Raw genomic sequence first — 25916 nt, forward strand, 5'->3', positions numbered from 1 at the left:
CCATCATATTCACTTTCCTATATTAAGACTCTTGCTTCCAATACTTTGAATTTGTTTAAGACACTAGAATCCTACCAATGAAGGTAAATATAAGTGTCCCAGGATAATGTTGCAGGATCCAATCTGAGTCGGTCACCAGGACCAGAGGTTTTATCTTTTGAGCTTTCGGACTAGTGCTGGAGTTTATCTTCAGGGAACTGCTAGAGAGAGGTTCCCTGAGAATGGGGGCTTCAGCACGAGTCCAAAAGCTCAGAAGAGAAAACTTCTGGTCCCGGTGACTGATCCAGATTGGACCCTGCTAGAATCCTTGACTTATTTCTTTCTGCATTACTTGCTTATTATTGGACCTTCTTGAGTCAGTATCTGTAAGCCATCTGATAACAGCCATAGAATATAAAAGATTGCAGCTTGCAATGTAAGAGAGGTTATTAATTATGAATTAACAAATGAAAGAAGTGATTATGTTGAGTTTGAAACTAAACAAAGGTGATGGTGTAATACCGTTGAATACAGTTGAAAGAAAATGTCCTGATCTTGTGAGGTTCAATGAATGTATGCAGAAAAGTAAAGGTGTAGCTTTAATTATGAACATAGGAGCTAAAATATATGTCAGAGAGAACTGATTGATGTCACCTGCAGTAAGTTGTGGGAGCACATGAAAACAGATATCAGTGTTGGCGTTAGTTGCATATTACAGAGTTCCCCAATCTTTCTGGCTTGGTGGCCCGGAAGAAAAGGGAGCAGCAGGGAAATGTGCGTGCACATAGCCCACACACGCATGCGCAAATGGGCCACACATGCCCATGGCACACATGCTGGTGCTCTTGTGCATGCACAAATGGGTGGCTGGTGCCCGCATGAAACTGGCAGCAGTGCTAGCATTCCCACATATGCACAAATGGGGCCACTAGTGCCCACACAGTAGTGCTACTACAAGTGGGGTAGGGCTCACCAGCTATTCCTGGGCCCCGGTGTCCAAAAGTCGCAGCCCGGTACTGGGCCACGGACCATAGGTTAGGAAACCCTGGCATATTAAAAGTGGCAATAATGGAAGAATAAGATGTACATTTTGGGAAAGCGTTCTAGATTACGCATTTGGAGACCCCAGAATGAATGAGAATAGTTCCAATTTAATGAGCATCTGATTAAAAAAAATCTACTTGTTTTGAACATATAGTTTAAAAATAAGATTCTTCATGCACACTTCATACAAAGTAACAAATATAATTCTAAAAGAGTAGACATTTGAGTGTATAAGGTACAAAAATGATAGTGTTTTCAAAGTGAGAGATAAGCAAAGCAATACTTGCAATATTGCATCTCGGGCAATCCAGCCTATTCCATCTTTAACTATGGGGGGTGAGGTGTTACTTGGGCGTCCTCCTTGACTCACAGCTCAGTTTGGAAGATCACATAGGAGCTGTGGCCAGGGGGGCTTTTGCCCAGGTTCGCCTGGTGCGCCAGTTGCGGCCCTATCTGGACTGAGATGCCCCTACGTACAGTCACTCATGCACTCGTGACCTCTCGAATAGACTACTGCAATGCTCTTTACATGGGGCTGCCCTTGAGGACCACCCGGAGGCTTCAGCTGGTGCAGAGTGCGGCCGCATGAGTTGTGATGGGGGTCTCCCGATACTCCCATGTAACACCTCTTCTCCGCGAGCTGCATTGGCTCCCAGTTGTCCTCCGGGTGAGATTCAAGGTGCTGGTGATGACCTACAAAGCCCTAAATGACATGGGTCCGGATTACTTACTTTCTGCCGGCGTCAACTTCCCATCGTCCTGTGCGCTCCCACAGGGAGGGCCTCCTCAGGGTGCCGTTGGTCAGGGAGTGCCGGCTGGCGGCCCCCAGGGGGAGAGCATTCTCTGTGGGCGCACCTGCCCTCTGGAATCAGCTCCCTGTTGAGCTCCGGATGTCTCCCGACCTTCGCTCTTTTCGCCGTGACCTGAAAACCTGGTTATTCGAGCTTGCCGGCCTGGACTGAGGGATTGGGATTTTAAATTTTAGAATTTGATTTATTTGGGGGCTAAATTTAATTTAATTTATTTTTAACTTTGTATGTTATGTTTTAATTGCCCTGTACACAGCCCCGAGTCCTTTGGGAGAAGGGCGGTATATAAATCTAATAAAATAAATAAATAAATAAATATTAAGGTAGAAAAAAATGAGAAAAAAGTCAATATGGAAGGGGGGGAAAGTAAGTAGTCAGTATAATGAAGAATGACCAGAGGAAAAAAAAGTATAAAAATGGAAGGTAGATTAATCTCCCACAAGAGTGGAAAAGTGGATATACTGTAAAAAAATATAAGACGCATGAATATGAAATAAGGACTGATGCAGAAAGTGTAGATGAGAGAAAGGTAGTATATATAATGTATAATGAGAAAGTGATTGTCAAGGAGATCAAGAAATGGTTAAGATTAAAAAGAGGCAGAGAAAATGTAGCTGGCTTTTGATAGAAATATAATTATCTTGGAAGAGAGTGAGGAAGGTTAACCAAAAGCCTCTACCAGAGTAAATAGAATTTAAAATAAAAAGGATGAGATGGCTTGGAATGAAATTGTTGTGAGAGAAAAATCAGAGGAGTATTTAGAATGAAAGTGATATATCAAAAAGTGGAATTGTTGCTATGTACAGTAATTTTCAAGAAAAAATATATGAAAAGGGACCAATCTGCTAGCATAGATCATTATGATTTGCTTCCAGAGTCCTTTACAGGAGTTGCTTAATCTGTATGAATTACAGATTGATTTTTTGTATATTTCTCTATACAAAAAGAAAAGTACCAAGAGTTACTACATAAACTACAAGCAGATTCATTTGTTGGCAATGTTTTGACAAGGTATTTAATGGAACTTTAACAGAAGAGTGTAGGTAGTGACACTGAGAAAAAGTGACTAAAAGCTGGGCAGACCAGCTTTTCTGGGCAGACAAGAAAAGTGTTCTTCAGCATTGAAAAAGATAAGTAAAAGGCTATTATAAAATAAGCTTATAATACTCTGATGATTTAGACAAAGTGAAAAGGCATGAATCACGGAATATTTAGCACAAATATAAAAAGTTAAAGTTGGTTGCTGAATGTGATGAGTGATAAAGTATATGACAGAAGTAAAGAATGTGTGAAAATAAATGAAATTCCTAGCCAGCAGTTCATTACTGAGCAAGGAGTACAACAAAGATGTGTGATATTTCCCTAGTATGTTTAAAGCATTTAAGAATATATGTTTAAAGGATGTTTTTATTTGTTTAGCTTAGGAATGTGAATTCACATGTACATTGGTATGCAGAAGATTTATTATTCTTAAAATTTTGTAACTTTAATTAAAATGATAATTTAATTAAAAGAGTAACTTTTTAAGCTGCAGCTGAGTTGAAACATTAGATATTAACAAACTCAAGCTCAGATTCATGATGTTAAAGTAAACTTAAATTGCAATAACTGAAATCACATTTTTGCACCTCAATGTCAAAATGGAAACAGTTCCCAAAAAGCAAAGGTTTTCCTGTATGCTGGTAGAAATTAGTATGGAATTTTCTCACTTCTCAGTAATTAAATTCTCACTTTTGATTCTTTCTTGCATTTTAAAGCATCATATTAATATTAGAACTGTACAAATTCTTCAGAACAGAAGGGCATACTCAGCTTGTCTCTTAGAGCAGCGGTGTATTGTTCTTAGGCTTACATAACTGTATGTGTATGTATGTGGATACACCTACTCAGATGCAATGGCATGCATTCAAGGAGTCAGTAGAGCTTTGGAGGCAAAAAAAAAAATTCTAAGAAAGGGCCTTAAAATGCACTTCCATACATTTCAAAGCACATCCTTCAAAAGATTTGAACAATCTTAGATATTGATCCTGACCCAGCCCCAGGGGGACAGATCTTGGCCATCGAAGAAGTGCCAGATTGCCCCCTGCAAGTAAAAGACATAGCTTCTGCAACAACCACAGACAGACTCCTCATCAGGGTACTGGGGTGGGTAACCACTGGCTGGCAGGGCCATAGCCCAGGGCCTGAATTCCAGGCCTACTTTAATAGTAGAAATGAATTATCCACCCACCACGGGTGCATCTTATGGGGAAGCCAAGTCATCATCCCTGAAAAAACACAGGCAAAGAGCCCTCTTAGCCATACATGAAGGACACCCTGGGGTGGTAAAAATGAAGGCCTTAGCTCGCAGCTACCTTTGGTGGCCAGGGTTGGATAAACACATAGAGGAGCATGTTGCCGGATGCCAGCCATGCCAACAATCCAGACCAGGGCCACCACACGCACCCCTACACAAGTGGGACTCAGCCCACAAACCCTGGTCAAGGATCTACATAGATTTTGCCGGACCCTTCCAGGGGCAACTGTTCCTTATCATAGTAGACAGCTATTCCAGGTGGCTGGAGGTAATCCCAGTTAGAAGCCTGACCACAGCCAGCACAGTACAAGTGCTGAGGGGGCTCTTCGCTACGCACGGCCTCCCCAATATTATAGTCTCAGACAATGGACCTCAATTCACTTCTGCTGACTTCCAGAATTTCACCAGGGCCAACTTGATTAAACATATCACCTCGGCTCCCTTCCGGCCATCCACTAACAGCCTGGCTGAAGTTATGGTCCGGACAACCAAGGACGCCTTACGACGCATCATCACTGGAAATTGGCACCAACGATTGGCTCAATTCCTTCTGGCCCACCACTCAACCCCCTGCACATCCACCGGCAAAAGCCCAGCTGAATTACGTTGGGGCCGCCGCCTAGTCACCAGACTAGACAGGCTACATCCGGACAGAATAGCAGCTGAGACAGAATTACCAGCCTCCACCAGACAATTCGACATAGGGGACCATGTGTGGGCCAGGAACTTTGGACTTGGAAACAAGTGGCTGCCTGGGGTAGTCATCCTTTGAACAGGGCCAATATCTTATCTCGTTGAAGAGGAAGGGGGGCGGCAACTGAGACGTCATATCGACCAGCTGAGGAAAATGGGACCTAGCATCCAATCCCCAGCACCAGCGGAACATCCTGCAATGGGAGCCAGGCAGCGTGAACCCCAACCCCTGGGCAGAAATTGGAAACTTTCCAGCCCAAGTTGAAACCCCTGACCTAGGGGAAAATCCCTGCGCCACCCTAAATCCCCAGAGCAGCCGGGTCCCCACGACAGGAAGCCCCCTGGCTCCCACACCCTCGTCGACCCAAGGAAGCCCGGGTGGCAATCCCCCCCGACGCTCCACCAGAGCTAAGAAACCACCTGCTTATTTAAAAGACTACATATGGCCAGGCGGCCAATAAGCTGGCAAACAACTGTTTAAGTATTGTTGTTTAATTATGGGGGAAAGGGGTGTAATATATGTTGTAAAAGGGATTTTTATAGTTATAAACATAGTTCGCAGGTTTGACAGTTCTTTGACAGCTGACAGCTCCACACGCGGCTGTTCTGTACCAGCCTGCTACCGGCCTTGCAGAAAGGCAACCCCTGTACAAACGGCAGAGGCTGGAATACGTCTGCCAAATTTATTACACAAACAAACAAAACATGAAACAAGATACCGGAGCTTTGATCCTCTATCGGAGCGGTTGCTTTCAGCAAACCAGCCCTCCCCCAAACACTCCCTTTATAAGAGTTCAGGGCGTGGCCTCTCTTTGCCTCCTTCCGAGAAGTCCCACAGCCTTTCTCTGCTTGCTCCTACTTGACTGCCTCCTGCGTCGGGCGTCCTTGAACAGGGCCAGCTGTGGGTCATCTTCATCCACACTGTCAGGCTCACACAGCTGGGTCTCCACCAAGTAAGAGGGGCCTGGCTGGGGGCTCTGCGGAGCCTCCAAGCCATCATCAGCAAGTTCTTCTTCAACACCCCCCTCCTCCCCCTCATCTGAGTCATCCGACCCAACTGCCGAACCCACAGGCTGACCCTGAATCACAACAGCGGCTCCCGCTGACAGCTCCACATGCGGTTTCCACTGACAGCTACCAATAACAGCTGCGACCTGACAGCTCCACATGCGGTCAGCCGGGATTGGTCGAGCGGAAACAGCGGGAGAATCCCCAAACAGGGATTGGCCAGAAGTCCACCAGCGGGACTATATAAGGGGGTTTGAAACGCGCTAAAGTTGTTCCTGTGGAGGTGAATAAACAGCTGATCTCACTCAAGCCTGCTGTCCTTTTTCTAACCGGGAACCCGCCAAACAATACAAAAAGAAAAGTCATTTTAAATCTTAACTGTTTGATTGTAATTTTGCATTCTCATGTGTGTCTTATTATTAAGTGCCTTGTGAACTCTAAAGCTTTCTCTTTCCATTATGTATTCAACATGGACAGTGATTAATATTTATATGTTATTTATATGTAAGGGTGTAGGTTTATACATATGTTGTATATAGCATGTTTAAATGTGTTATGTATGTGTACACTTTGAGAGCAAGAAACTAAATTTCATTTTTAATATGTGCCAATGTGCATATTGACAATAAAGGTTATCTATCTATTTTAACATTATTTTAGGTAGAAAGGTATGTTTCTTAAATACATATTTCAAGTCCAAGGTGTCTTATATTCATTTTTTTCCTTCCAAACATCTACATAGGCATTGGAACTAAAGATGGAACAGCGGAAAAGGATAAAGATTTCAGAGGAAAAGCTCAGAAGCAGGTTCAGTTTAACCCAGGACAGACTGTGGCTATTTGGCGAGTAAGAATAATTGCAGATAATAAATATGAAGAATCTGAGACTTTCCAGATTATTTTGTCAGATCCAGTTATGGCTGCCCTGGAGTTCCCAGATAAGGCAGTGGTGGAAGTCATTGATCCTGGTGATGGTAGGTTACTTTTTTTTCTGCTTTTTTCCCATCCTGTAGTTTTCATACTTTTCATACCTTGTTTACAAACCTAGTATAGTTTGTCTTTGTCATAAATGAATAGTATATATTGATCTTCTGCTCCTTTTCAGAATCTACTGTGTATATTCCTGGGTCAGAATATAGAGTAGAGGAAGATGTTGGTGAGCTGTTAATCCCAGTCAGACGATCTGGAGATACTAGTCATGAACTAATGGTTGTTTGTTCCACTCATCAAGGTATTTCTTACTAACTTATGCCTAATATAAATATTGTATTTTTCTCATAAAGCAGAATTTGATTTAACTTAGTACAGCATATCCATTTAAAAAATAAGAACATAGATTAATTTGTAAAGCAAAACAGTTCCAAAAAGCTTGCAAATTGCTAGTGACTAATTTGATTACATGTTTCCCTTCAGTTTAAAGTATTTTCTCTTTTCTTTCTAAATTGTTCTTTATTTGATTTGATGGAGAAAAGATCTAACAAACCATGGGAAGCATGATCATTGCCATTAAAAAAGGCAAAACCTGGTGGCGAAAAAGATAAGATCATTTCTTGATAAAAAGTAGCGTGGAATAACTATGGTTTTTTCCCCCTTTTCATTTCATTTGTCTTTTCTTTTTAGTTTTGCTTTGTATATTTTTGCTGAATTGAAAAAGTCTTCTGATACCATCCTGCAATCTTCACTTTCCAAATTACTAAACCCTCACAAGATTCCAGGGATTGTGTTCTAAATATTGCAGCCGTATTCCCAAATAAGACTGTAGAAGTAATCTTGTACCAGATCTCATGGAAACATCAATATTTTGTGATATTTGCCTTTCTTCCAATGCCAGATTGGATGATTTTTTTTACTTTTCTGAGCAGAAGAGAAATTTTCTAAAATAGAATCTAGTGCATTCATTAATTTTCACTAAATTTAATGGAACTAATTTTTTATTAAACTTGCACAACAGAAGGTGGCCAGTGTATTTGTTAAAATGATTTGTAAATTGATTTTAGAAGCAAACTGCCAAGTAACATGTAGAAATAATGAATGGATACTAAAAATATGTTGGATATGCTAATATAAATACAATACCTCTGTATTTTTCTTGCCCAGCTTAGTCATACTTTAATGGGAGAACTGGTGGAAAATGTATGTAAGATCATTTCCCCCTAATACTTTATTTCCTTATAAGGTAGGATGAATTTCTGCCTGGTGCATATGCTGTAAGATTTATAACCCCATGGGTTAGACAGCTAGTCAAGTTGTGTTTGTGAAGCATGACAGCTGTTGGTCAGTCTCAGATGTTAGGTATGTCAGCACAGCTGCAGGTTGTAATAGGGAGATGAAAGTATTAAAACAGGTTCATAGCCACTTTAAAAAAGATTACATTCCTTTATTTAGAGGCTTTCATATTAAGTCTTACTAGGTGGCCTAACTAGAAATAGACCAGTGATAGAATAACATGGTGTAAGCTCATTAATTAATATCAGGGCTTGTAATTTTATGCTTAGTTCATTGAGCATCTCATTTAATGCAGTAAAACTTTAAAATAAACATTTGAAGGACTGCATGTGTATAGAGAGTTTTTAACATGAAAAGTAATATTAGACTCCTAAACATTCAGAATAGTTTGTGAAGGCAAGAAAAATGAACGTTTTAATTTACACTAGACCAGCTTCTATATAGAATAGACTCTTCCATGTTGTACTTACAGGGCTCAGCATGTAAACATTTTTGATGCTATGAATGTGGAATGCTGTGGAAAAGGGAGAGCATAATTCAGCCCTTGTTATGTGCTATTTATGTTAAATGCTTAGTAGCCCTCAATTTATGACACAATTCAGCCTAAAATTTCTGTTGCCAAGTAAAACATTTGTTAAGTGAATTTTGCCCCATTTTACAACTTTCCTTGCCACATTTGTTAAGTGAATCACTGCAGTTGTTAAATCAGCAGCCTAGTAGTTAAGTGAATCTGGCTTCCCCATTGACTTTGCTTTTCAGAAGGTTGCAAAAGGGGATCACATGACCCCGGGACACTGCAACTGGTCATAAATATAAGTCAGTTGCCAAGCTTCTTAATTTTGATCACATGACCATGGGGATGCTGCAATGGTTGTAAGTGTGAAAAATGGTCATAAGTCACTTTTTCCAGTGCCATTGTAACTTTGAATGGTCATTAAATGAACTGTTGTAAGTTGAGGACTACCTGTACTTACAGCTGTACAATTTTACAGGGCAGTAAGGATTGTAACTGTGACTGGGAAGAGGGATTCTGCTTATTTTTATTTCTTCATTCTTTTTTACCTTGTTGGGACCTGTCCTGTTCATCTTAGTCATGTTACTTCTAGATAAAGTTAACAGGGAAGACAGTGACTCTTCCAAACTGCAAGTGTTAAGGTGTAACCCATAGTACCTCTCAAAGAAGCAAAGCTTGAAGTAAATTCTTTTTTTTTGAAGTAGACTTGTAGTATCTTTGTTTTTAGCCAAAGTAATCTAAATTCTGTTTTAATTGAAAAGACAACCCACTGCTTCAAATAAATTCCTTCCTTTGTATATTTGCCCTTTTTCAAGATAACAGTTCTTCTTTACATTCCTATCATTTCTTGCCAAACTTTGTATACTCCCCAAATATAACATACAAATTCTCCCCCATATCTGATCTCAGAATAGGTATAGTTGAGCTTGTACATATAGCAACATCTGCTTAATTATTTGTATTAATTATACAACGATAAGAGCTAAGTAATTACAATGTCCTTATTGTGTACTTTTATTTTTTCTTAAAAGCCATTTTTGAGCATATATTATTGCTCTCTTGCACAATTAATGCATTGTACAGATCATATTAGCTTAGTTCTCATGAGGAAATAAATCCGTATTTTTATTATATTGTATTATATAATACATAATATATATTATATATATTAGCCACTTTGATTGCTCCAATGCCTGAATAATTGTGCATTATTTCTTTTTCTTCCAAACATTTATGTAATAGTGAAGCTTGGTTTAGAACACTTATTTACAGTCTATCTATAGATAAAAGGAATGCTTAATATGTGGAATTCTAAATATGGAGCTTAAAAGTCCAAACTCACAGAACGGCCCAGACCACCTGGACCAAACATAGAATTTGGTGGGGAATAAATTGTACTATATTTTTACAGGCTAATATACTTGTACAGGCTTAGTTTGAATGTATATTTTCTAAATGAAATAAAAAATAAATCTTCTATTGATAAATAGTGTATCTCTAAATACTCAACTGTGCATCACAGCTTTCACTGATTTATGTGCATGTATGAATGGTGCTGTTCTTATTTGTAATATTGCTTGAAAGAAGGGGATATAAACTGTTCCATTGGTTGATATATCCAACCTCTCTTTGTGCCAATTAAGAAACAATACTTCTAATGAAATAACTACTGTACAACAAATGTTGGATCTCACACTACAAAAAGATGAGATTGAAATATTCTGCTTTTACTCATAATATAGCTGCTTATCATTATATCTGAACTTGAAATGCTCATTCTGGTTAGTTTCAATTCTAGCTAATGTAAATTGTTTTTGACAATATTGTTTGTTCACTTGAGTCTTTGTTCCTCACCTGCCTCCAGAGGTGGTGAATGCTCCAACACTGGAGGTTTTTAAGAAGAGACTGGACAGCCATTTGCCTTTTTTTTAAAGAAGGAATCCTAAGCTTACAGCCTATGGCATATACCCCGAATAAAATCTTAATTTAGTGGACGCATAGTAAAAAGGGCTGTCATTAGAGGCAAATGTCCATTAAATGGCAATTTAAGGTTATACAAGCCTAAGATGGGATTTTACACATCCATAAAATATCAAACAAATGTTGCTATTTAAAAATTCTCTTACAAAATCTATTATATCTGATTTAATGGAATTGATCCATAAATGCTGTAATATAGAAACATTTTAAACAAATAACTTTTAAAAAGTCATAAATAAAGCCTGTGTATGAAAAATGATCCTGATGAAGTAAGTTGTTAATAAAATCTAATATGTAATTATTTTGTTAGCCTCATAGGGTAAACTAGATAGAAATCACAACATATGAGCTAATTCTACTTTATTGTAAGCTCACAATGACAGAATCTTGCAAGTTTGAAAATACATTTCTCCCTTCCCACCTCCTGTATAGACTGGGAAACCAGGGAGGGTCTTTCCTGAGCCTCTTGCTCCACCCATTATCCAGGAGCAGGCCAGGCTCTCTCTTATCCATTAGCAACATCTTCTAGCCTAGTCTCCCAAGCTCTTTCCCCTGTATCACATATTTAAACAGGGATATAATTAACTTACTGAAAACCTCCTAATTATAATTGTTTCTCATATGAAATGAGGAAAAAAAGTGAAATGCTTCTAATACTTTACATGTCAGGTCAGATCCATTGATTTGTAATTTTTAAAACAGTTTTTGTAATAAATTGAATTTTGTAATAAGGAAATGGTTGATAAAGGAGAACTTGCTACTTTTTACTATGTATTTATATGAAGGCATTTAGAAAGAGAGAGATGGAGAGATGGAGTGCCTAAACATTACTTAATTACCCAATTAATTGTGAAATAAACTTTAATTAGATCTGCATACTTGCTATTGTCTCTGTTAATGTTAAGATATTAAGTCATATTAACAAGGATGAGTAAAGAGCAATCATTTTTAGAAGCTATTAGTATTTTATACAATGTTACAATTACTATTTTTAATGATGGCTTTATTACATTTTGCTGCATTTGCAGTGTTTTTAAGTAAGTGGTATGTGTCTATGTATGTGTTAATATCATATACTGCTAAAATTCTTGCCATTACCTTTCACTGGGAAAACTGTACATTATAGGGCAAAAACTTTATTCACCAAAGCACCAGAGGGCAGGACAAGAAACAATTGTTGGAAACTGATCAAAGAGAGAAGCAACCTGGAATTAAGGAGAAACTTCCTGACAGTGAGGACAATTAGCCAGTGGAATAGCTTGCCCCCAGAAATTGTGGGTGCTCCATCACTGGAGTTTTTTTAAAAAGAGGCTAGACAGCCACTTGTCTGAGATAGTATAGGTTCTCCTGCTTGAGCAGGGGGCTGGACTAGAAGACCTTGAAGGTCCCTTCCAGATTCTATTCTATTCTATTCTATTCTATTCTATTCTATTCTATTCCATTCCATTCCATTCCATTCCATTCCATTCCATTCCATTCCATTCCATTCCATTCCATTCTATTCTATTCTATTCTATTCTATTCTATTCTATTCTATTCTATTCTATTCTATTCTATTCTATTCTATTCTACCTACTTACAGGATGCCAGGATCCATTACTCCTGAAGAAATGAAATTTGGGGAAGTTGTGGCTATTTGAATACACTACTATACTGCTTGGTCCCATGCTCCTCATTTTTGGTGTTGTCTAACAACTTTCTGGCCACTCAAATCCCTCGCTCTCTCCTCCATTGGGCAGCAACCACTTACCTGCTGCTGGGAAAGGAAGGGAAGGGAAGGGAGGTTTCTGATGCTCACTGCCAACTTGCCATAAGGAAATCCACTTTCTGACAAGAATTTGAAAGTTGTTCCCTTTCTTTCTTTCTTTCTTTCTTTCTTTCTTTCTTTCTTTCTTTCTTTCTTTCTTTCTTTCTTTCTTTCTTTCTTTCTTTCTTTCTTTCTTTCTTTCTTTCTTTCCTGCCCATGGTTGTTGTGTTCCTCTGTTTAGGTAAGAAATATCTCTGAAACAATCACTCAACAAGTCTCAGGATGTCTAATTTTCTTCTAAAACTAACCTGGATAATAATTGGGAAAAGGAGGACTTCAGAAATTGGACTTTGAGCATCACACTACTGTATTGTTTTCAGCCTGGAAACTGAAAAAAAAAGAACTTATGTCACATGCTGCTTTCTGCTATCTGTAATCTGTATATTACACATACATACACATGAATACAGATAACAGTGATGGATCCCTCTTTAAAGCAGTTTACCTCCTGATAATCTGGAGTATCCTAACCCTACCCCTCCATGTTGAGTTTCTGAAGACACATTTTTTTCAGGAAAACATTTGGGGACAAATAAAATTGACTTATACTCGTTAAGTGGCACAGAGATGTTAGGTTGTTATGATTCTGGTTTAATTTGCTTGATGTAAAGCCACTAATAGAACCACAAACATTTGAACACTGTATGCTATATGCTATAGTTATATAACTACAGTATAAATATAACCAAATTACAAATGTGAATATTGCAGATATAATATATACTGTACATACACAAAAAGAAATACTGTAAATATAATATATATTCACTGTCATTTATTTTATTTTTCTTTAAGGGACTGCCACCGGCACAATTCCTTCTACACTCTTGTCATATTCTGACTACATATCTCGTCCTGATGACCATACCAGCCTAATTCGCTTTTATAAGGATGAGAAGGAGAAAATATGCCGGGTCATAATTATTGATGATTCACTTTATGAGGAAGATGAAATATTTAATGTCACATTAAGTATGCCTCTGGGTGGAAAAATTGGAGCTGCATTTCCAAGTACTAAAGTCATCATTTTAGCTGATATAAATGATCGTGAGTAGAAAGAATACAGATCTTTTCAAGGTTTATAATATTCAGTGCATTTATTCAAGTTTTGGTCCCTGAGTACTTATTCCCTCACTTTATGAACTCTTGTACACATGTTAGTCACTTCTTGTATTTATCTACACAGTCATTATCTGTCTGTCTGTCTAGCTCTAGCTTATCTATCATCTATCTATCCCTATACATACAGTATATGCATATGTACATCTTGGATTACAGAATCATGTTTTCAATCATAAGTTATGGATTAACTGGTATATATTATTTGTTCTATTCTGGACATTTTGTCTCACTTTTAGATGAGATGGGTTATTTAGGTGGGTTTTTAATTTATTTGAATATTTAGTTTCTGTTTGGTGTCTAATATGATTGTTGAATTCATTGCTTTCAATTTTTAGATGGGTTTAAATTGAAAAAAAAATCTGTTTTCTGAAAAGTTGAATAGACAGAACTAACTCTCAGATTATTACTTAAAAGCAAAATGAATTTGATCTGGACTAAGGGCAACACACACTATCGAACAAGAATACTTTGACTCATGCAATAAAACAGTTCTCTTCAACAATGTGACTCAAATCTGATTTGGTTCATAACAGATTTTGATATAAGATGTTTGTCAGTCAAAGTTGTCTGCACTACTGGCAGAGATGCTATATTAGATTCTCAGAGGCTTGTTATATTTAAATGTCTTTGAAGTAAAACTTCAGTCATCATTTGATCCATTAAATTTAAAGGAAAACTAATAGCAACTAATTTTACTACAAGCATATAGATGTCTGCTCAGACATGTACTCTACATGTATATACTGTATGCTAAACACTTCTCCTTGGAAATAAAACCCATTGATTTCTATTTAACTTATTTCAATTGTTTCATTGTACAAACTCTATTTCTAACTTATTCCTTTTAATGTATGCATATTCTGTATAAATCTAAAAACAATACATATTGATATTTTAAAATTTAGAAGATGGATTGCTTACATGATTATGCAGTAGAAAACAAATTCTAGTAGTAGTATTAGCAATAATAGCAGCATCTTTCCTCTACATTTTATCACCTCATTTTCGTTAAAGAATGAGAGCACTTTATATGTAATATCTATCACTGGCCTATTACCAGCCTCTGACTTTGCCCATAATTATGTATAACTGCATCGATACCCTTCGATACTCAGCAATTCTCATGTAAATGAAACATTTGACTTGTTTAATAATAAATGTGATGAGGCTGTCAGACCTAGCAATACATGAAAAAGCTTTAATTGTTTTTACATGTTTATGATATGATGATTCCATTCTTTCTAGAAATGCAAGAATTCAGAGCAGAAGTTGTGAGTGTTGGGGGGTTTAGAATGGAAAGGAAAACATGAATGCGTTTCTTCAGTGGAGGATGGTAAAGACTGGAAAAAAGACAGCCCAAGAGAGTAGAGTTGGTCATGCCGTAATAGCTTCTTTATTAAACAGAATGAATATAAAGTACATTACACTTTTCACTTGCATGACATCTCTCTTACTTTGTCCTTTTCTTGCTAACAGGAAAGGAGGATAAAGAGAGAATTAAGCAATTGTAAAAATCAGAGAGCCATTTTCTTTCCCAGATTTTAAAGGCCAGAAGAGGAGGATGCTTGTTGGGGGGGGGGGAAACCCTCTCCATTTGGCAACAAAAGATGAACCCTCTTCCATGCTGTGTACTTGTCTCAAGACTAATGGTATTAATGGGCCCAACAATCAGAGTTCCTGGTGTGCTTCTTATCACAACTTGATTTGGCGTCAGGAAACCTGCCTGTCTGAATGTTCACAGAACTGTATTTCATTTTTAAGTAAAGTAGTTCAAAGGATCAGTTGCTGGTTGTGGCATTCAGAGAGAAACTTCTCATAAAAGTTTATAGCATTGTGTTTTAGGAGCACATTTCCTAAGCTACTGCATACCTAAATATTTAGGGGAAGGCAGAGGATTCCTGCAAATGCCTCAGCAGGTAGCAGATCTTTCTTGTCTTCTTTGGTTTCAAACGCTAAGCAGAGTTGGATCTCGTTAGTACTTCAGCGGGAGATAATTGGGGAATACCCACATGTATTCTCAGTAAACTGAGAAGTTGAAAACATTCTAGAAAAAGGCATGGTCAACCATTTCTACCTAATAGCTAAGAAAATTATAGACTGAGCCCATTTAGTTAGCAGAAGTGAAGCTCAGTTTGAGAACTTTGTTACATTCATCATTTCTGGAGATAGAATTCTTGAGTTATGCCATTGGAAGTTTTTTTTTAAAAAAAAATCCCTATTATAGTGTTTAGACTTATATACTGCTTCATAGTGCTTTACAGCTCTCTCTAAATGGTTTACAGAGTCAGCATATAGCTCCCAACAATCTGAGTCCTTATTTTACCAACCTCAGAAGGATGGAAGGTTGAGTCAACCTGGAGACAGTCAGGATCCTACTGCTGGCAGTGAGCACAGTTAGCCTACAATACTGAATTTGTGAAAGATCTACAAGATCAGTTCCAGGAATGATTAAAACTGGTGCTAAAATATAATGGACCAGAGCTAAGAATGATGTATGTATACAGTATATCTATAAGAAAATAGAGCAGGCAATGGATGGAGAGAGGGGAAATCTGCACACTGGAAAAGTGAATATAGCTTTGTTTATTGGTTTTCATTCAGATGTATCAGTACTAAATCAAGTAATATTATAAATTGCTGTGAAACCCTAAAGAAGAAGACTACTGAAAAGAGAAAATGGAAAGTATAAAAAACAGCAGTTCTGTTTTTAGTTTTTCATATATTGTTATAATAGTTAATAGAATAGAATAGAATAGAATAGAATAGAATAGAATAGAATAGAATAGAATAGAATAGAATAGAATAGAATAGAATAGAATAGAATAGAATAGAATAGAATAGGACCTTGGAGGTCTTCTAGTCCAGCCCCCCACTCAAGCAGGAGAACCTCTACCATCTCAGACAAGTGACTGTCCAGTCTCTTCTTTAAAACCTCCAGTGATGGAGTGCCATGATTTCTGAAGGCAAGCTGTTCCACTGGTTATTTGTCCTCACTGTTTGGAACTTTCTCCTTAATACCAGGTTGCTTCTCTTTGATCAGTTTCCAACCATTGTTTCTTGTCCTGCCCTCGGGTGCTTTGGAGAATAATTTGATCCCCTCTTCTTTGTAGCAGCCTCTCAAATACTGGAATATTGCTATCATGTCACTATTTCTTCTTTTCTTTAGACTAGCCAAACCCAAGTCCTGCAGCCGTTCTTCATGTTTTAGTCTCCAGGCCTTGGATCATCTTAGTTGCTCTTCTCTGAACTTTTTCCAAGGTCTCAACATCTTTTCTGTAGTGTGGTGACCAAAATTGGTTGCAGTATTCCAGGTGTGGTCTCACTAGGGTTTTATAAAGCAGTGCTAATACTTCACATGATCTTGGTTCTATGCCTCTGTTTATGCAACCCAGGATTGTATTAGTTTTTTGGCTGCTGCTGCACATTGCTGGTACCTCACTGCTTACTTCTCTCCATGTGAATGTAGTACCATTGAGGACTGCTCATTGAGTACGGTTTGTCAACCAGCTACAAATCCATCTGGTGGTGATGTTGTCTATTCCACCTTTTTCTAGCTTACAAAGCAGTAGATTGTGGTCTACTTTGTCAAATGCCTTGCTGAAATCTAATCCCCATTGAATCTACTTGTCAGAAGATCGCAAAAGATGGTCACAATGCCTCCAGGACACTCAACTGTCATAAAGTTGCCAAGTGTCTGAATTTTGATTTTATGACCATTGGGATGCTGCAATAGTCATGTGAAAAATGGGTCATAAATCACTTTTTCAGTGCCATTGTAACTTCAAACAGTCACTAAACGAAGAACTACCTGTAATTCCATGTCAGGCAAGCACTTTCCAATATTGTGAATATTGAAATCATGCATACACAGCACCTAAATAACCAGGCTTTGTGTTTAAATTGTAGAGGATTATTGCAAGGTGCTTCTGAACAAGACATTATATCAACGAAACAGGATATCATAAATAGGGTCATATAAGGACATTACAAATAGCTTGATTTTTATTCCGTTGTATGTCAGTGCAACTCTGAAGAGAAAAAATTCAATCATTATTAATCAGTGTTCAGATATGCATTATTTCATTTCTGTAAGGTTGTAATTATAGAAACTGAAGTTAAGACAACTGAGGGAATCAAGGAGGGAAAGAATGAGCCAGATGATATAACAACGGGACAGTTATTTAAATAATCTTATGTAAATTATTTTGAAGGACATTGTTTTGGGCAACATGTAGAATACTCTGATAACAGGACATTCCTTATTTAGAAATGTTGGGAGAGCTTAACTTTCTTGGACTAATTGGCTGCCGTTCTATAAAGAAATAAATTCTATTAGTGAATAGCAAGAAATGAATATGCAGAATTGTTTAAAAACTGACAACAGTACCCATGGACTGTCATTTTTGTATTTTATTTATTGATTTCTTTGTTTTAAGTTATGGTTATAGGTTTATTTTAATAAATAAAAAACCCTTAAAAATAAAACATGTCCGAAGTATAGGAGGAAGTGAAGATCACATATCATCTCCCAGTCTGGCATTTTCCATATGAGACTGTTGCTTTCACAATTTCCAACCAGAATTTTGAGAGAGTAGTTTCACCACACATAGAGGATGGTGAGTTGAGGTACTCGGGATTAAAGCTTCTGTTTGTTTAATCCAGCATCTACTTTGTAATTTGGTAAAAGAATTATATTTTTATTCTATTTGATACAATGTCAATTCATCATATATTACAAATTCTGTTGTTTTGCATCATGAAAATTGTATGTCTCATATTAAATAATGCATACAGAACTGATAGTAAGGTTTAATTTTAAGAATTTTAGAAGGTAATCAATGGTTTGTTTGCTCTGCACAGTAATATGACAACTGGTGACCTATATGACCAGCAAACTGCTCATGTTTCCTGTTAAAGAAAAAGCTGCATAATCAAGTACTCAAGACCAAAAAAATCTAGTCTTTTGATCTTCATATTCATCCTAGGGGTGAACAATATGGGTTTTGTTACTAGCCCTTGATCATACTCTAGGAAGCTGTGGGTTCTGTATTATTTTCCTATTATGCAGAAACATGCTGCCTGATCATGTGTAACTCAACAAAGGACCCAGTTATACGATAATGAGCTTTGAAGATGGAGATGCAAACAACTTGTGATTTTACAAGGAAGTAGAAATCTTACCATGGTTTTCTACAGGAATGTTTAAGTGGCAGGGCAGGTAGAACAGGTTTCAGTTCTGGCACACGTGTTTCTCAGTTGTGGAGGGACCACTGGGGAATAGTCTGCTTGAGCAAACTCTCTGAGGCCCTCTTTGGAAAAAAAAAACAGAAATGGCTTTTAAATGAGTAGTTTACACAGAACATTTCACTGTGAGGAGGCTAGTATTTTTAACAATAAAAGTATTTTTATTTACTTATGAAATAGCTAATAGATAAGGAAATAAAAGAGTTTAATGTACAAATAGATGTTGAGATTATAGCCATCCTAGACTTTGGGAGGGATGAATGAAAATCTTAAACATCAATGGTCACAGGAACCATAATTTAAGATATAATAAACAGTTAATGTTTTGCTTTGTCTTTAATTTGCAATTACATTATCTGATTTAAATTATATGCTATTCAAAAAGTTTCCCTTTGCTTCCCTTTGTGATTAAAGCTCATGAGTTAATATAGATTATACAAACTGGTTTCTAATATGAGGAAATGTGAGCTTATAGTTTTACCTTTAAGGAGCACCTAGCCTCTGGGTTGTTTCTAAGCTATTGCCTATATGTTTAATTAATAATTCATGAAATAGGCACTGATCAATATTTCTGCATTTTTAGAAGACATAATTGTTTTGCAGCACACTATTACAAAGCTGGAGATTTACAGGTTCTTCCTTCAATTTTATCCCTTACAATAACATGTAAGAGTATTACTATATATAAATTTTATTTGGCATTGGCTTTATTTTGTGTTGTTGTTATCAATATCCAATCTACAAAAGAGATCTTTACTATCCACAGTACTCTGTACTATTCAATTTCAAAGGTTAATGTTTTAGATGCATTTTCACAGTTCTATAGAAAATGGGTTTTAGATTGCACTTGGCAAAATAATCTGAGAATGAGTTCAAAGTCTGATTTATACCTGACATATTTACATCATTATATTTTTAAAAAATTGATCTTAACTGCAGAGAGCTAAGTATATGTAAATATATGTAGGATAAATATCTGTTCAGATTAAGGAGGACAGTTGGAAGGAAAAAGGAGAGAACCATTAACTAAAAGATGACAAGGGAAAGATAGATTAAGTTTGGAACCTATGTTTGCACAAATATTTCAGTCTGTTACTCTAACAGGAATCCTAACCCTGCAAGGTAGACAAAACTAAGAAACTATAAAGGTCAGTATGTCTATGGAGATTCTTAGTCATCCAGTCATGGTTGTCCCAAAGGTACTTTTTCACAAGGCAACTGGACTTCCTTGTTTTTCTTTGAAGACGTTTCACTTCTCATCCAAGAAGCTTCTTCAGCTCTGACTGAATTGTGGGGAATGAAAGGATTTATACTCCTTGCAGACAGCAAGGAATATAATATACAATGCAGTGAGCCATGTGCAGATCTGTACATTGGGGAAACAAAACAACCACTTCATAAATGCATTGCCCAATGCAGAAGAACAAACCAATCAGGACAAAATTCAGCAGTCCATCTGCATTTAAAACACAAAGTCCACTCTTTCAAAGACAGCAAAGTCCACATTTTGGACAGAGAAGATCACTGGTTTGAAAGAGGGTGAAAGATCCCATCTATGTCAAAATTGAACAGTCCTCTCTCAACAGAGTGGGATGGATATGACATCATCTATCTCCAATCTACAACACAGTCCTTTCAGCAATTCCAAGAAGGCTCTACACCTTTTTGCACTATTCAGTGACCCTGATGACACAGGTAATCCTCCAGGTGGCTCAATGACTCTCTGAAATAATGCAAATGATCAGCTGCTTGCAAGGAGTATAAATCCTTCCATTCCCCACCATCCAGTTAGATGGTGCCTCATGAAAAAGCACCTTTGGGATATAAAGGTCAGTACTATTTTTACTGACAGTCCTTGGTTAGCAACTGCAAATGGGACATACAACCCTGTCACTAAGCACTGTCGTTGCTAAGCAGAAAAATCATATGGCCACAAAGGCCTTATAACAAAACCTTGTTCTGTTGTTAAGTGAGATGTCATCTCACTGCAATTTGTGGCTTTATTTCTGTGTTCAGCATTAAATCTGCTTTTGGAAACCAGTTAGGAAGCACATGAAAAGTGATAACATAACTGTGGGATGCTGCAGATGTAAGGATTGGTTGCAAAGCAAGGGTTTTTTTTATTTCTTTATGTAACTTTCAATTATGGCTAAATAAGGCAGTATATAAGTAAGGACTACCTGAATTGTACATAATCTTGCAAGGCTGAATGTGCTTCCCACTCCCTCAATTTATCTTCATGTGAATTAGGGAGGTTTTTGCCTGAGTTATTTTCTCAGGTAATTTATTGGAGAATACCTACTATTGCCTTGGTAGCAGTTCTTACCTTTCCAGGCGATCCCTTCTACCCTTTGCCAGATAGTTGTCCCTAGTTCACATGGAAATAAGGAGGAGGAGAGTACAATCAGATTTGAAGCGATGGGTTTGGCCGAGAACATTTGGGAAGAGTTTGATCCTGTGACTCCGGATGAAGTGGACAGGATCATGGGGAAATTAAGTGCCTCCACGTGTTTGTTGGACCCGTGTCCCTCCTGGCTGGTTTATGCGGCTCGGGAGGTTACACGAGGCTGGCTCCTAGCAGTTATTAATGCTTCCTTGATTGAGGGGTGCTTCCCTGCCACCTTGAAAGAGGCGGTGGTAAGGCCCCTCCTCAAGAAACCTGCCTTGGATCCAGCTATTTTAAATAACTTTCGTCCTGTCTCCAACCTTCACTTTCTTGCGAAAGTTGTTGAGAGCGTGGTGGCACAGCAGCTCCCTTTGGTCCTGGAGGAAACTGAGTATCTGGATCCGTACCAATCGGGTTTCAGGCCCGGGTACTGCACGGAGGTGGCATTGGTCGCGCTGGTGGATGATCTCTCGCGGGCCCGAGATAGGGGTTATTCCTCTGTCCTGGTCCTCTTAGATCTCTCAGCAGCTTTTGATACCATCGACCATGGTATCTTGCTGCGACGTCTTGAGGGGTTGGGAGTGGGAGGCACCGTTTTACGGTGGTTCTCCTCCTACCTCTCGGGCCGTTCGCAGACGGTGTTGGCAGGGGGGCAGAGGTCAGCCCCTAGGCCCCTTAGTTGTGGGGTGCCTCAGGGGTCGGTACTCTCGCCCCTCCTGTTCAACATCTATATGAAGCTGCTGGGTGAGATTATCCGTGGTTTCGGGGTGAGGTATCATCAATATGCTGATGAAACCCAGCTTTTCATCTCCACCCCGAACCAACCCAGTGATGCCCTCGACATGATGTCCCGTTGCCTGGAAGCAGTATGGATTTGGATGGGGAAGAACAGGTTCCAGCTCAACCTGGCCAAGACTGAGTGGCTTTAGGTACCGGCATCTCATTTAGTCCAAGAGTTTCCATATTTGGTTATGGGAGGAGAGGTGTTACCTCCCATTGATAGGGCACACAATTTAGGCATCCTCCTGGATTCATGACTCAGTTTTGAAGATCATATTGGAGTCGTGGCCAGGGGAGCATTTGCCCAGGTTCGCCTGGTGCGCCAGTTGCACCCCTATCTGGACTGAGATGCCCTACGTACGGTCACTCACGCACTCGTTACCTCCCGTATAGATTACTGCAATGCTCTCTACATGGGGCTGCCCTTGAAGACCACCTGGAGGCTCCAGCTGGTGCAGAATGTGGCCGCGCGGGTAGTGATGGGAGCATCCCGATACTCCCATATTACACCCCTCCTGCGTGAGCTGCATTGGTTACCGGTTGTCCTCCGGGTGAGATTTAAGGTGCTGGTACTTACCTTTAAAGCCCTACATGGCTTAGGCCTGGGATATTTGCAGGACCGTCTGCTGCCGGGAACGATCTCCCATCGCCCAGTACGCTCACACAGAGAGGGCCTCCTCAGGGTGCCATCGGCTAGACAATGTCGGCTGGTGACCCCCAGGGGGAGAGCCTTCTCTGTGGGAGCGCCAGCCCTATGGAATCAGCTCCCCCCTGAGCTCCGGATGGCCCTGGATCTCTGGTCCTTTCGCCGCGGCCTTAAAACACTTCTTTTCCATCAGGCTGACCTGGACTGATGACAGGGATTTTAAAATGTTTTTTTAATTTTTAACTTTAATTTTAATTTATTTTATTGGGTTTGTTAATTTAATTCTTTTTAACTTTTGTATCGTTGTATTTTATTGTTGTTAGCTGCCCTGAGTCCTTCGGGAGATAGGGCGGCTTATAAGTCCCAATCAATCAATCAATCAATCAATCAATAAAATTATTAAATTTACTAAGCGCATGAAAGTTACATATGTTATTGCATGTTCCCCATGATTTTCTCTGATCTTGACTCAGCGTGATGATCTAGGAAATATTGGGGACATTAAAAATAAAACCAAAAATATTGATAGATCCCCTATTTTATGCGAGCTGACAATTGTTAACATTTTAAAATCTCCAAAACTATTTATACTTTGTTTTCCCTCTTTTTTTATTGTCCAGATAACTAAATACAAGAAGTCTGGTCTTTTTTTTTTAAGTGATTACCATTTTCTTTTCTATCTTTGTTTTATGACTCAGAACCTGCTTTTTATTTTGGTGGCACTGAATATTATGTGGCTGAGAGTGCTGGCTATGTAGAAGTTCGTGTTTGGAGAACTGGAACAGACTTGTCTAAAGCAGCCACTGTCACTGTGCGTTCCAGGAAAACTGAACCAGTATCTGCAGAAGGTGAATTGTTTCATCGGTATTACTAATATATAGTAATTATTGAGTAGATATATACTAATATATCTACTCAGTAGCTTCTCACCAAACTTTTTGTCCTGTGTTGACATTAAGGGTTTTATATATATGAGCTATATATATGAGCTATATATTGTTCATAAGCTAACAGGTAGATAGGAAACTACCATATAAGCAAAATTCCAGCAGCCCCAACGTTCAATGAATTTGTTGCTCCAATATTCTGTAATTTATTCCATGAGATTGTTTGAATAAGGCACAGAATGATTCCCTCTTATTTTGTTGGCACAGCCACATTCTGGGACCACAAAATTATCTAATTCAACTATATGCTATAGCAGTATCCTCAAAGAAAAAAATGCTTTAAAATTTGAGGAAATAAAATTCAATATCCTGTGCTCTCTCATTCTAATTCCTGTATGTCAGTTAAATTTAGAAATTTCCTGGCATAATCTCAAAGTAGAGATGAAAACAAGACAAGGTCAGTGATGGTTTTCCTATGACAAAAAGTGATTTTGATTATTGTAGCCTTTTATTTGATCTCCTTTTGACATTCTAGAACAGTTCTCTAACATGATAGAAAGTTCAATTGTCCTATGGTTAGGTGTTCAAAATACATGAAAAAAGCATTTGAAAATGTGTATAACCTGCCATCTGGATCATATGAACATTAGTGTACACATAATTAAATGTCCTCTCTTCTTCTTTTAGCTGGAGTTGATTATGTTGGCATAAGCCAAAACATGGATTTTGCTCCTGGGGTAAACATGCAGACTTTTCGTGCAACTATCTTGGATGATCTAGGACAGCCCGTTCTTGAAGGCCCAGAAAAGTTTGAACTTGTTCTTCAGATGCCAGTGAATGCAGTGCTTGGAGAGCCAAGCAAAGCTACTATTATCATAAATGATACCATCACTGATTGTAAGCATTGCAGATTGTTTTCTATAAATTGACTGTTTACCAAATATTCTCTGGTAAAACTAGAAGATAACAGATGCACAAGTGCATATAAGACAGTGCTAAAACTGAATTTGGAAAATAGAACCTGTATATTTTTTAGGAAAAAAAATGGAAATTATATCTAGGAATTCTGAATTTTAGGGAAAGCATTCTTTCCTTTCTACCTATCTAGCTACCAAGATAGTAATAGGACATAGACTATACTGGAGTTCATTATAAATCTGGAGAACCATCCTAAGCTACACTTCACTTCCAGAAAAGGTTGGAATGCCTAATGCAGATCTTATACATCTGGAGTTTGTATTTTCTTTTTGAAAAAAAGATGTTAATTAGTGGTATCGTTTTGCCATTAATTTTCCTTCATTTTTAAATAATTTTGAAACATTTGTAACTTTGCCTTCTAACAGCATCCTTTAGAGTACAATAGAAAATGGCACTGCTAAATATCTTACAGCTTTCATTGGTAACTATTCAAACATGAAGAAAATAGCTTTCCTGTCAATTAAAGACAAAATTAGAACAAACTTTCTTACTAATAGCCTTCAATACAGTTGTCTCCAACCTAGTATCTTAAAAACTTTAACTAATTCCCATCATTTTTAGCAAACAAGATTAATATCCGCTGATGATATGGAGTTTGGAAGTTAATATGCCTGAAGGCAGCAAGCCGGAGAATGCTGCTCTAACAAAATGCACTCCAAGAAATCAAATTTTAAGTATAGGTAGTGCTCGACTTACAATCACAATTAACTTTAAAATTTCTGTTGCTAAATGAGAGAGTTGTTAAGTGAATTTTGTTCCATTTTATGATCTTTCTGGCCACAGTTGTTAAGTGAATCGCTGCAGTTGTTAAGTTAGCAGCATGGTTGTTAAGTGAATCTGGCTTTTCCATTGACTCCTTGTTAGAAGGCTGCAAAAAGTGATCACATGATCCCAGGACTCTGCAACCATTATAAATAAGAGTCAGTTACCAAGCACCTGAATTTTGATCACTTGATGTTGGGGATGCTGCAGTGGTTGTAGGAGTGAAAAATCGTCAAAAGTCACTTTTTTCAGTGACATTCCAACTCCAAACAATCACTGAATGAATTGTTGTAACTTGAGGCCTATCTGTATTTTTATGGCTTTTGTTTAAATTTCTTTATATAAAATAATTCCATCAATTCCATCAACTGGTTTCTGACATCATATTATACAGTGGTATTTTCTTAACCTCTTAATTCATAAATCACAATCTATAAATCACATAGGTAGAACCTATGTTGACTACCTAATCAATAGTTTAGTTAAGTTTACACGTTATGACAAATACCTATGGCAGAGAACCCATGCCATAGGTATTTGTCATAATATGTAAACATAACTAAACTATTGATTAGGTAATCAACTATATCAAAAACACAAGAATATAATCTTGGCTGACAAATTAAAATAAAAGGAGTACCTGTGTACAGCGTATAGAGTAGTGTATATTCAGATAAGTAAGACACCTTTGCAAGTTACCCCAATTGTTTTGATATAACAAGTTCTTAACTAAGCAGCCCTGATTATAAATTTTAC

General features: G+C 38.0%; 1 protein-coding gene across 1 annotated transcript in view; it reads left to right on the plus strand.

Annotated features, from left to right (window-relative positions):
• FREM3 (FRAS1 related extracellular matrix 3) overlaps nucleotides 1-25916 on the plus strand; it is a gene marked incomplete at both ends in the record, with an annotated part of 86455 nt that overhangs the window by 33916 nt on the left and 26623 nt on the right. The window contains 5 exons of the mRNA XM_081332650.1: nucleotides 6572-6802; nucleotides 6934-7059; nucleotides 13151-13402; nucleotides 23232-23381; nucleotides 24108-24317. Of these exons, the coding sequence (XP_081188776.1) occupies nucleotides 6572-6802; nucleotides 6934-7059; nucleotides 13151-13402; nucleotides 23232-23381; nucleotides 24108-24317 (969 nt within the window). The remainder of the gene's footprint in view (nucleotides 1-6571; nucleotides 6803-6933; nucleotides 7060-13150; nucleotides 13403-23231; nucleotides 23382-24107; nucleotides 24318-25916) is intronic.

The sequence above is a fragment of the Vipera berus genome (assembly GCF_964194415.1).
Source record: "Vipera berus genome assembly, chromosome: 7".
NCBI classification, from domain to species: Eukaryota; Metazoa; Chordata; class Lepidosauria; order Squamata; family Viperidae; genus Vipera; species Vipera berus.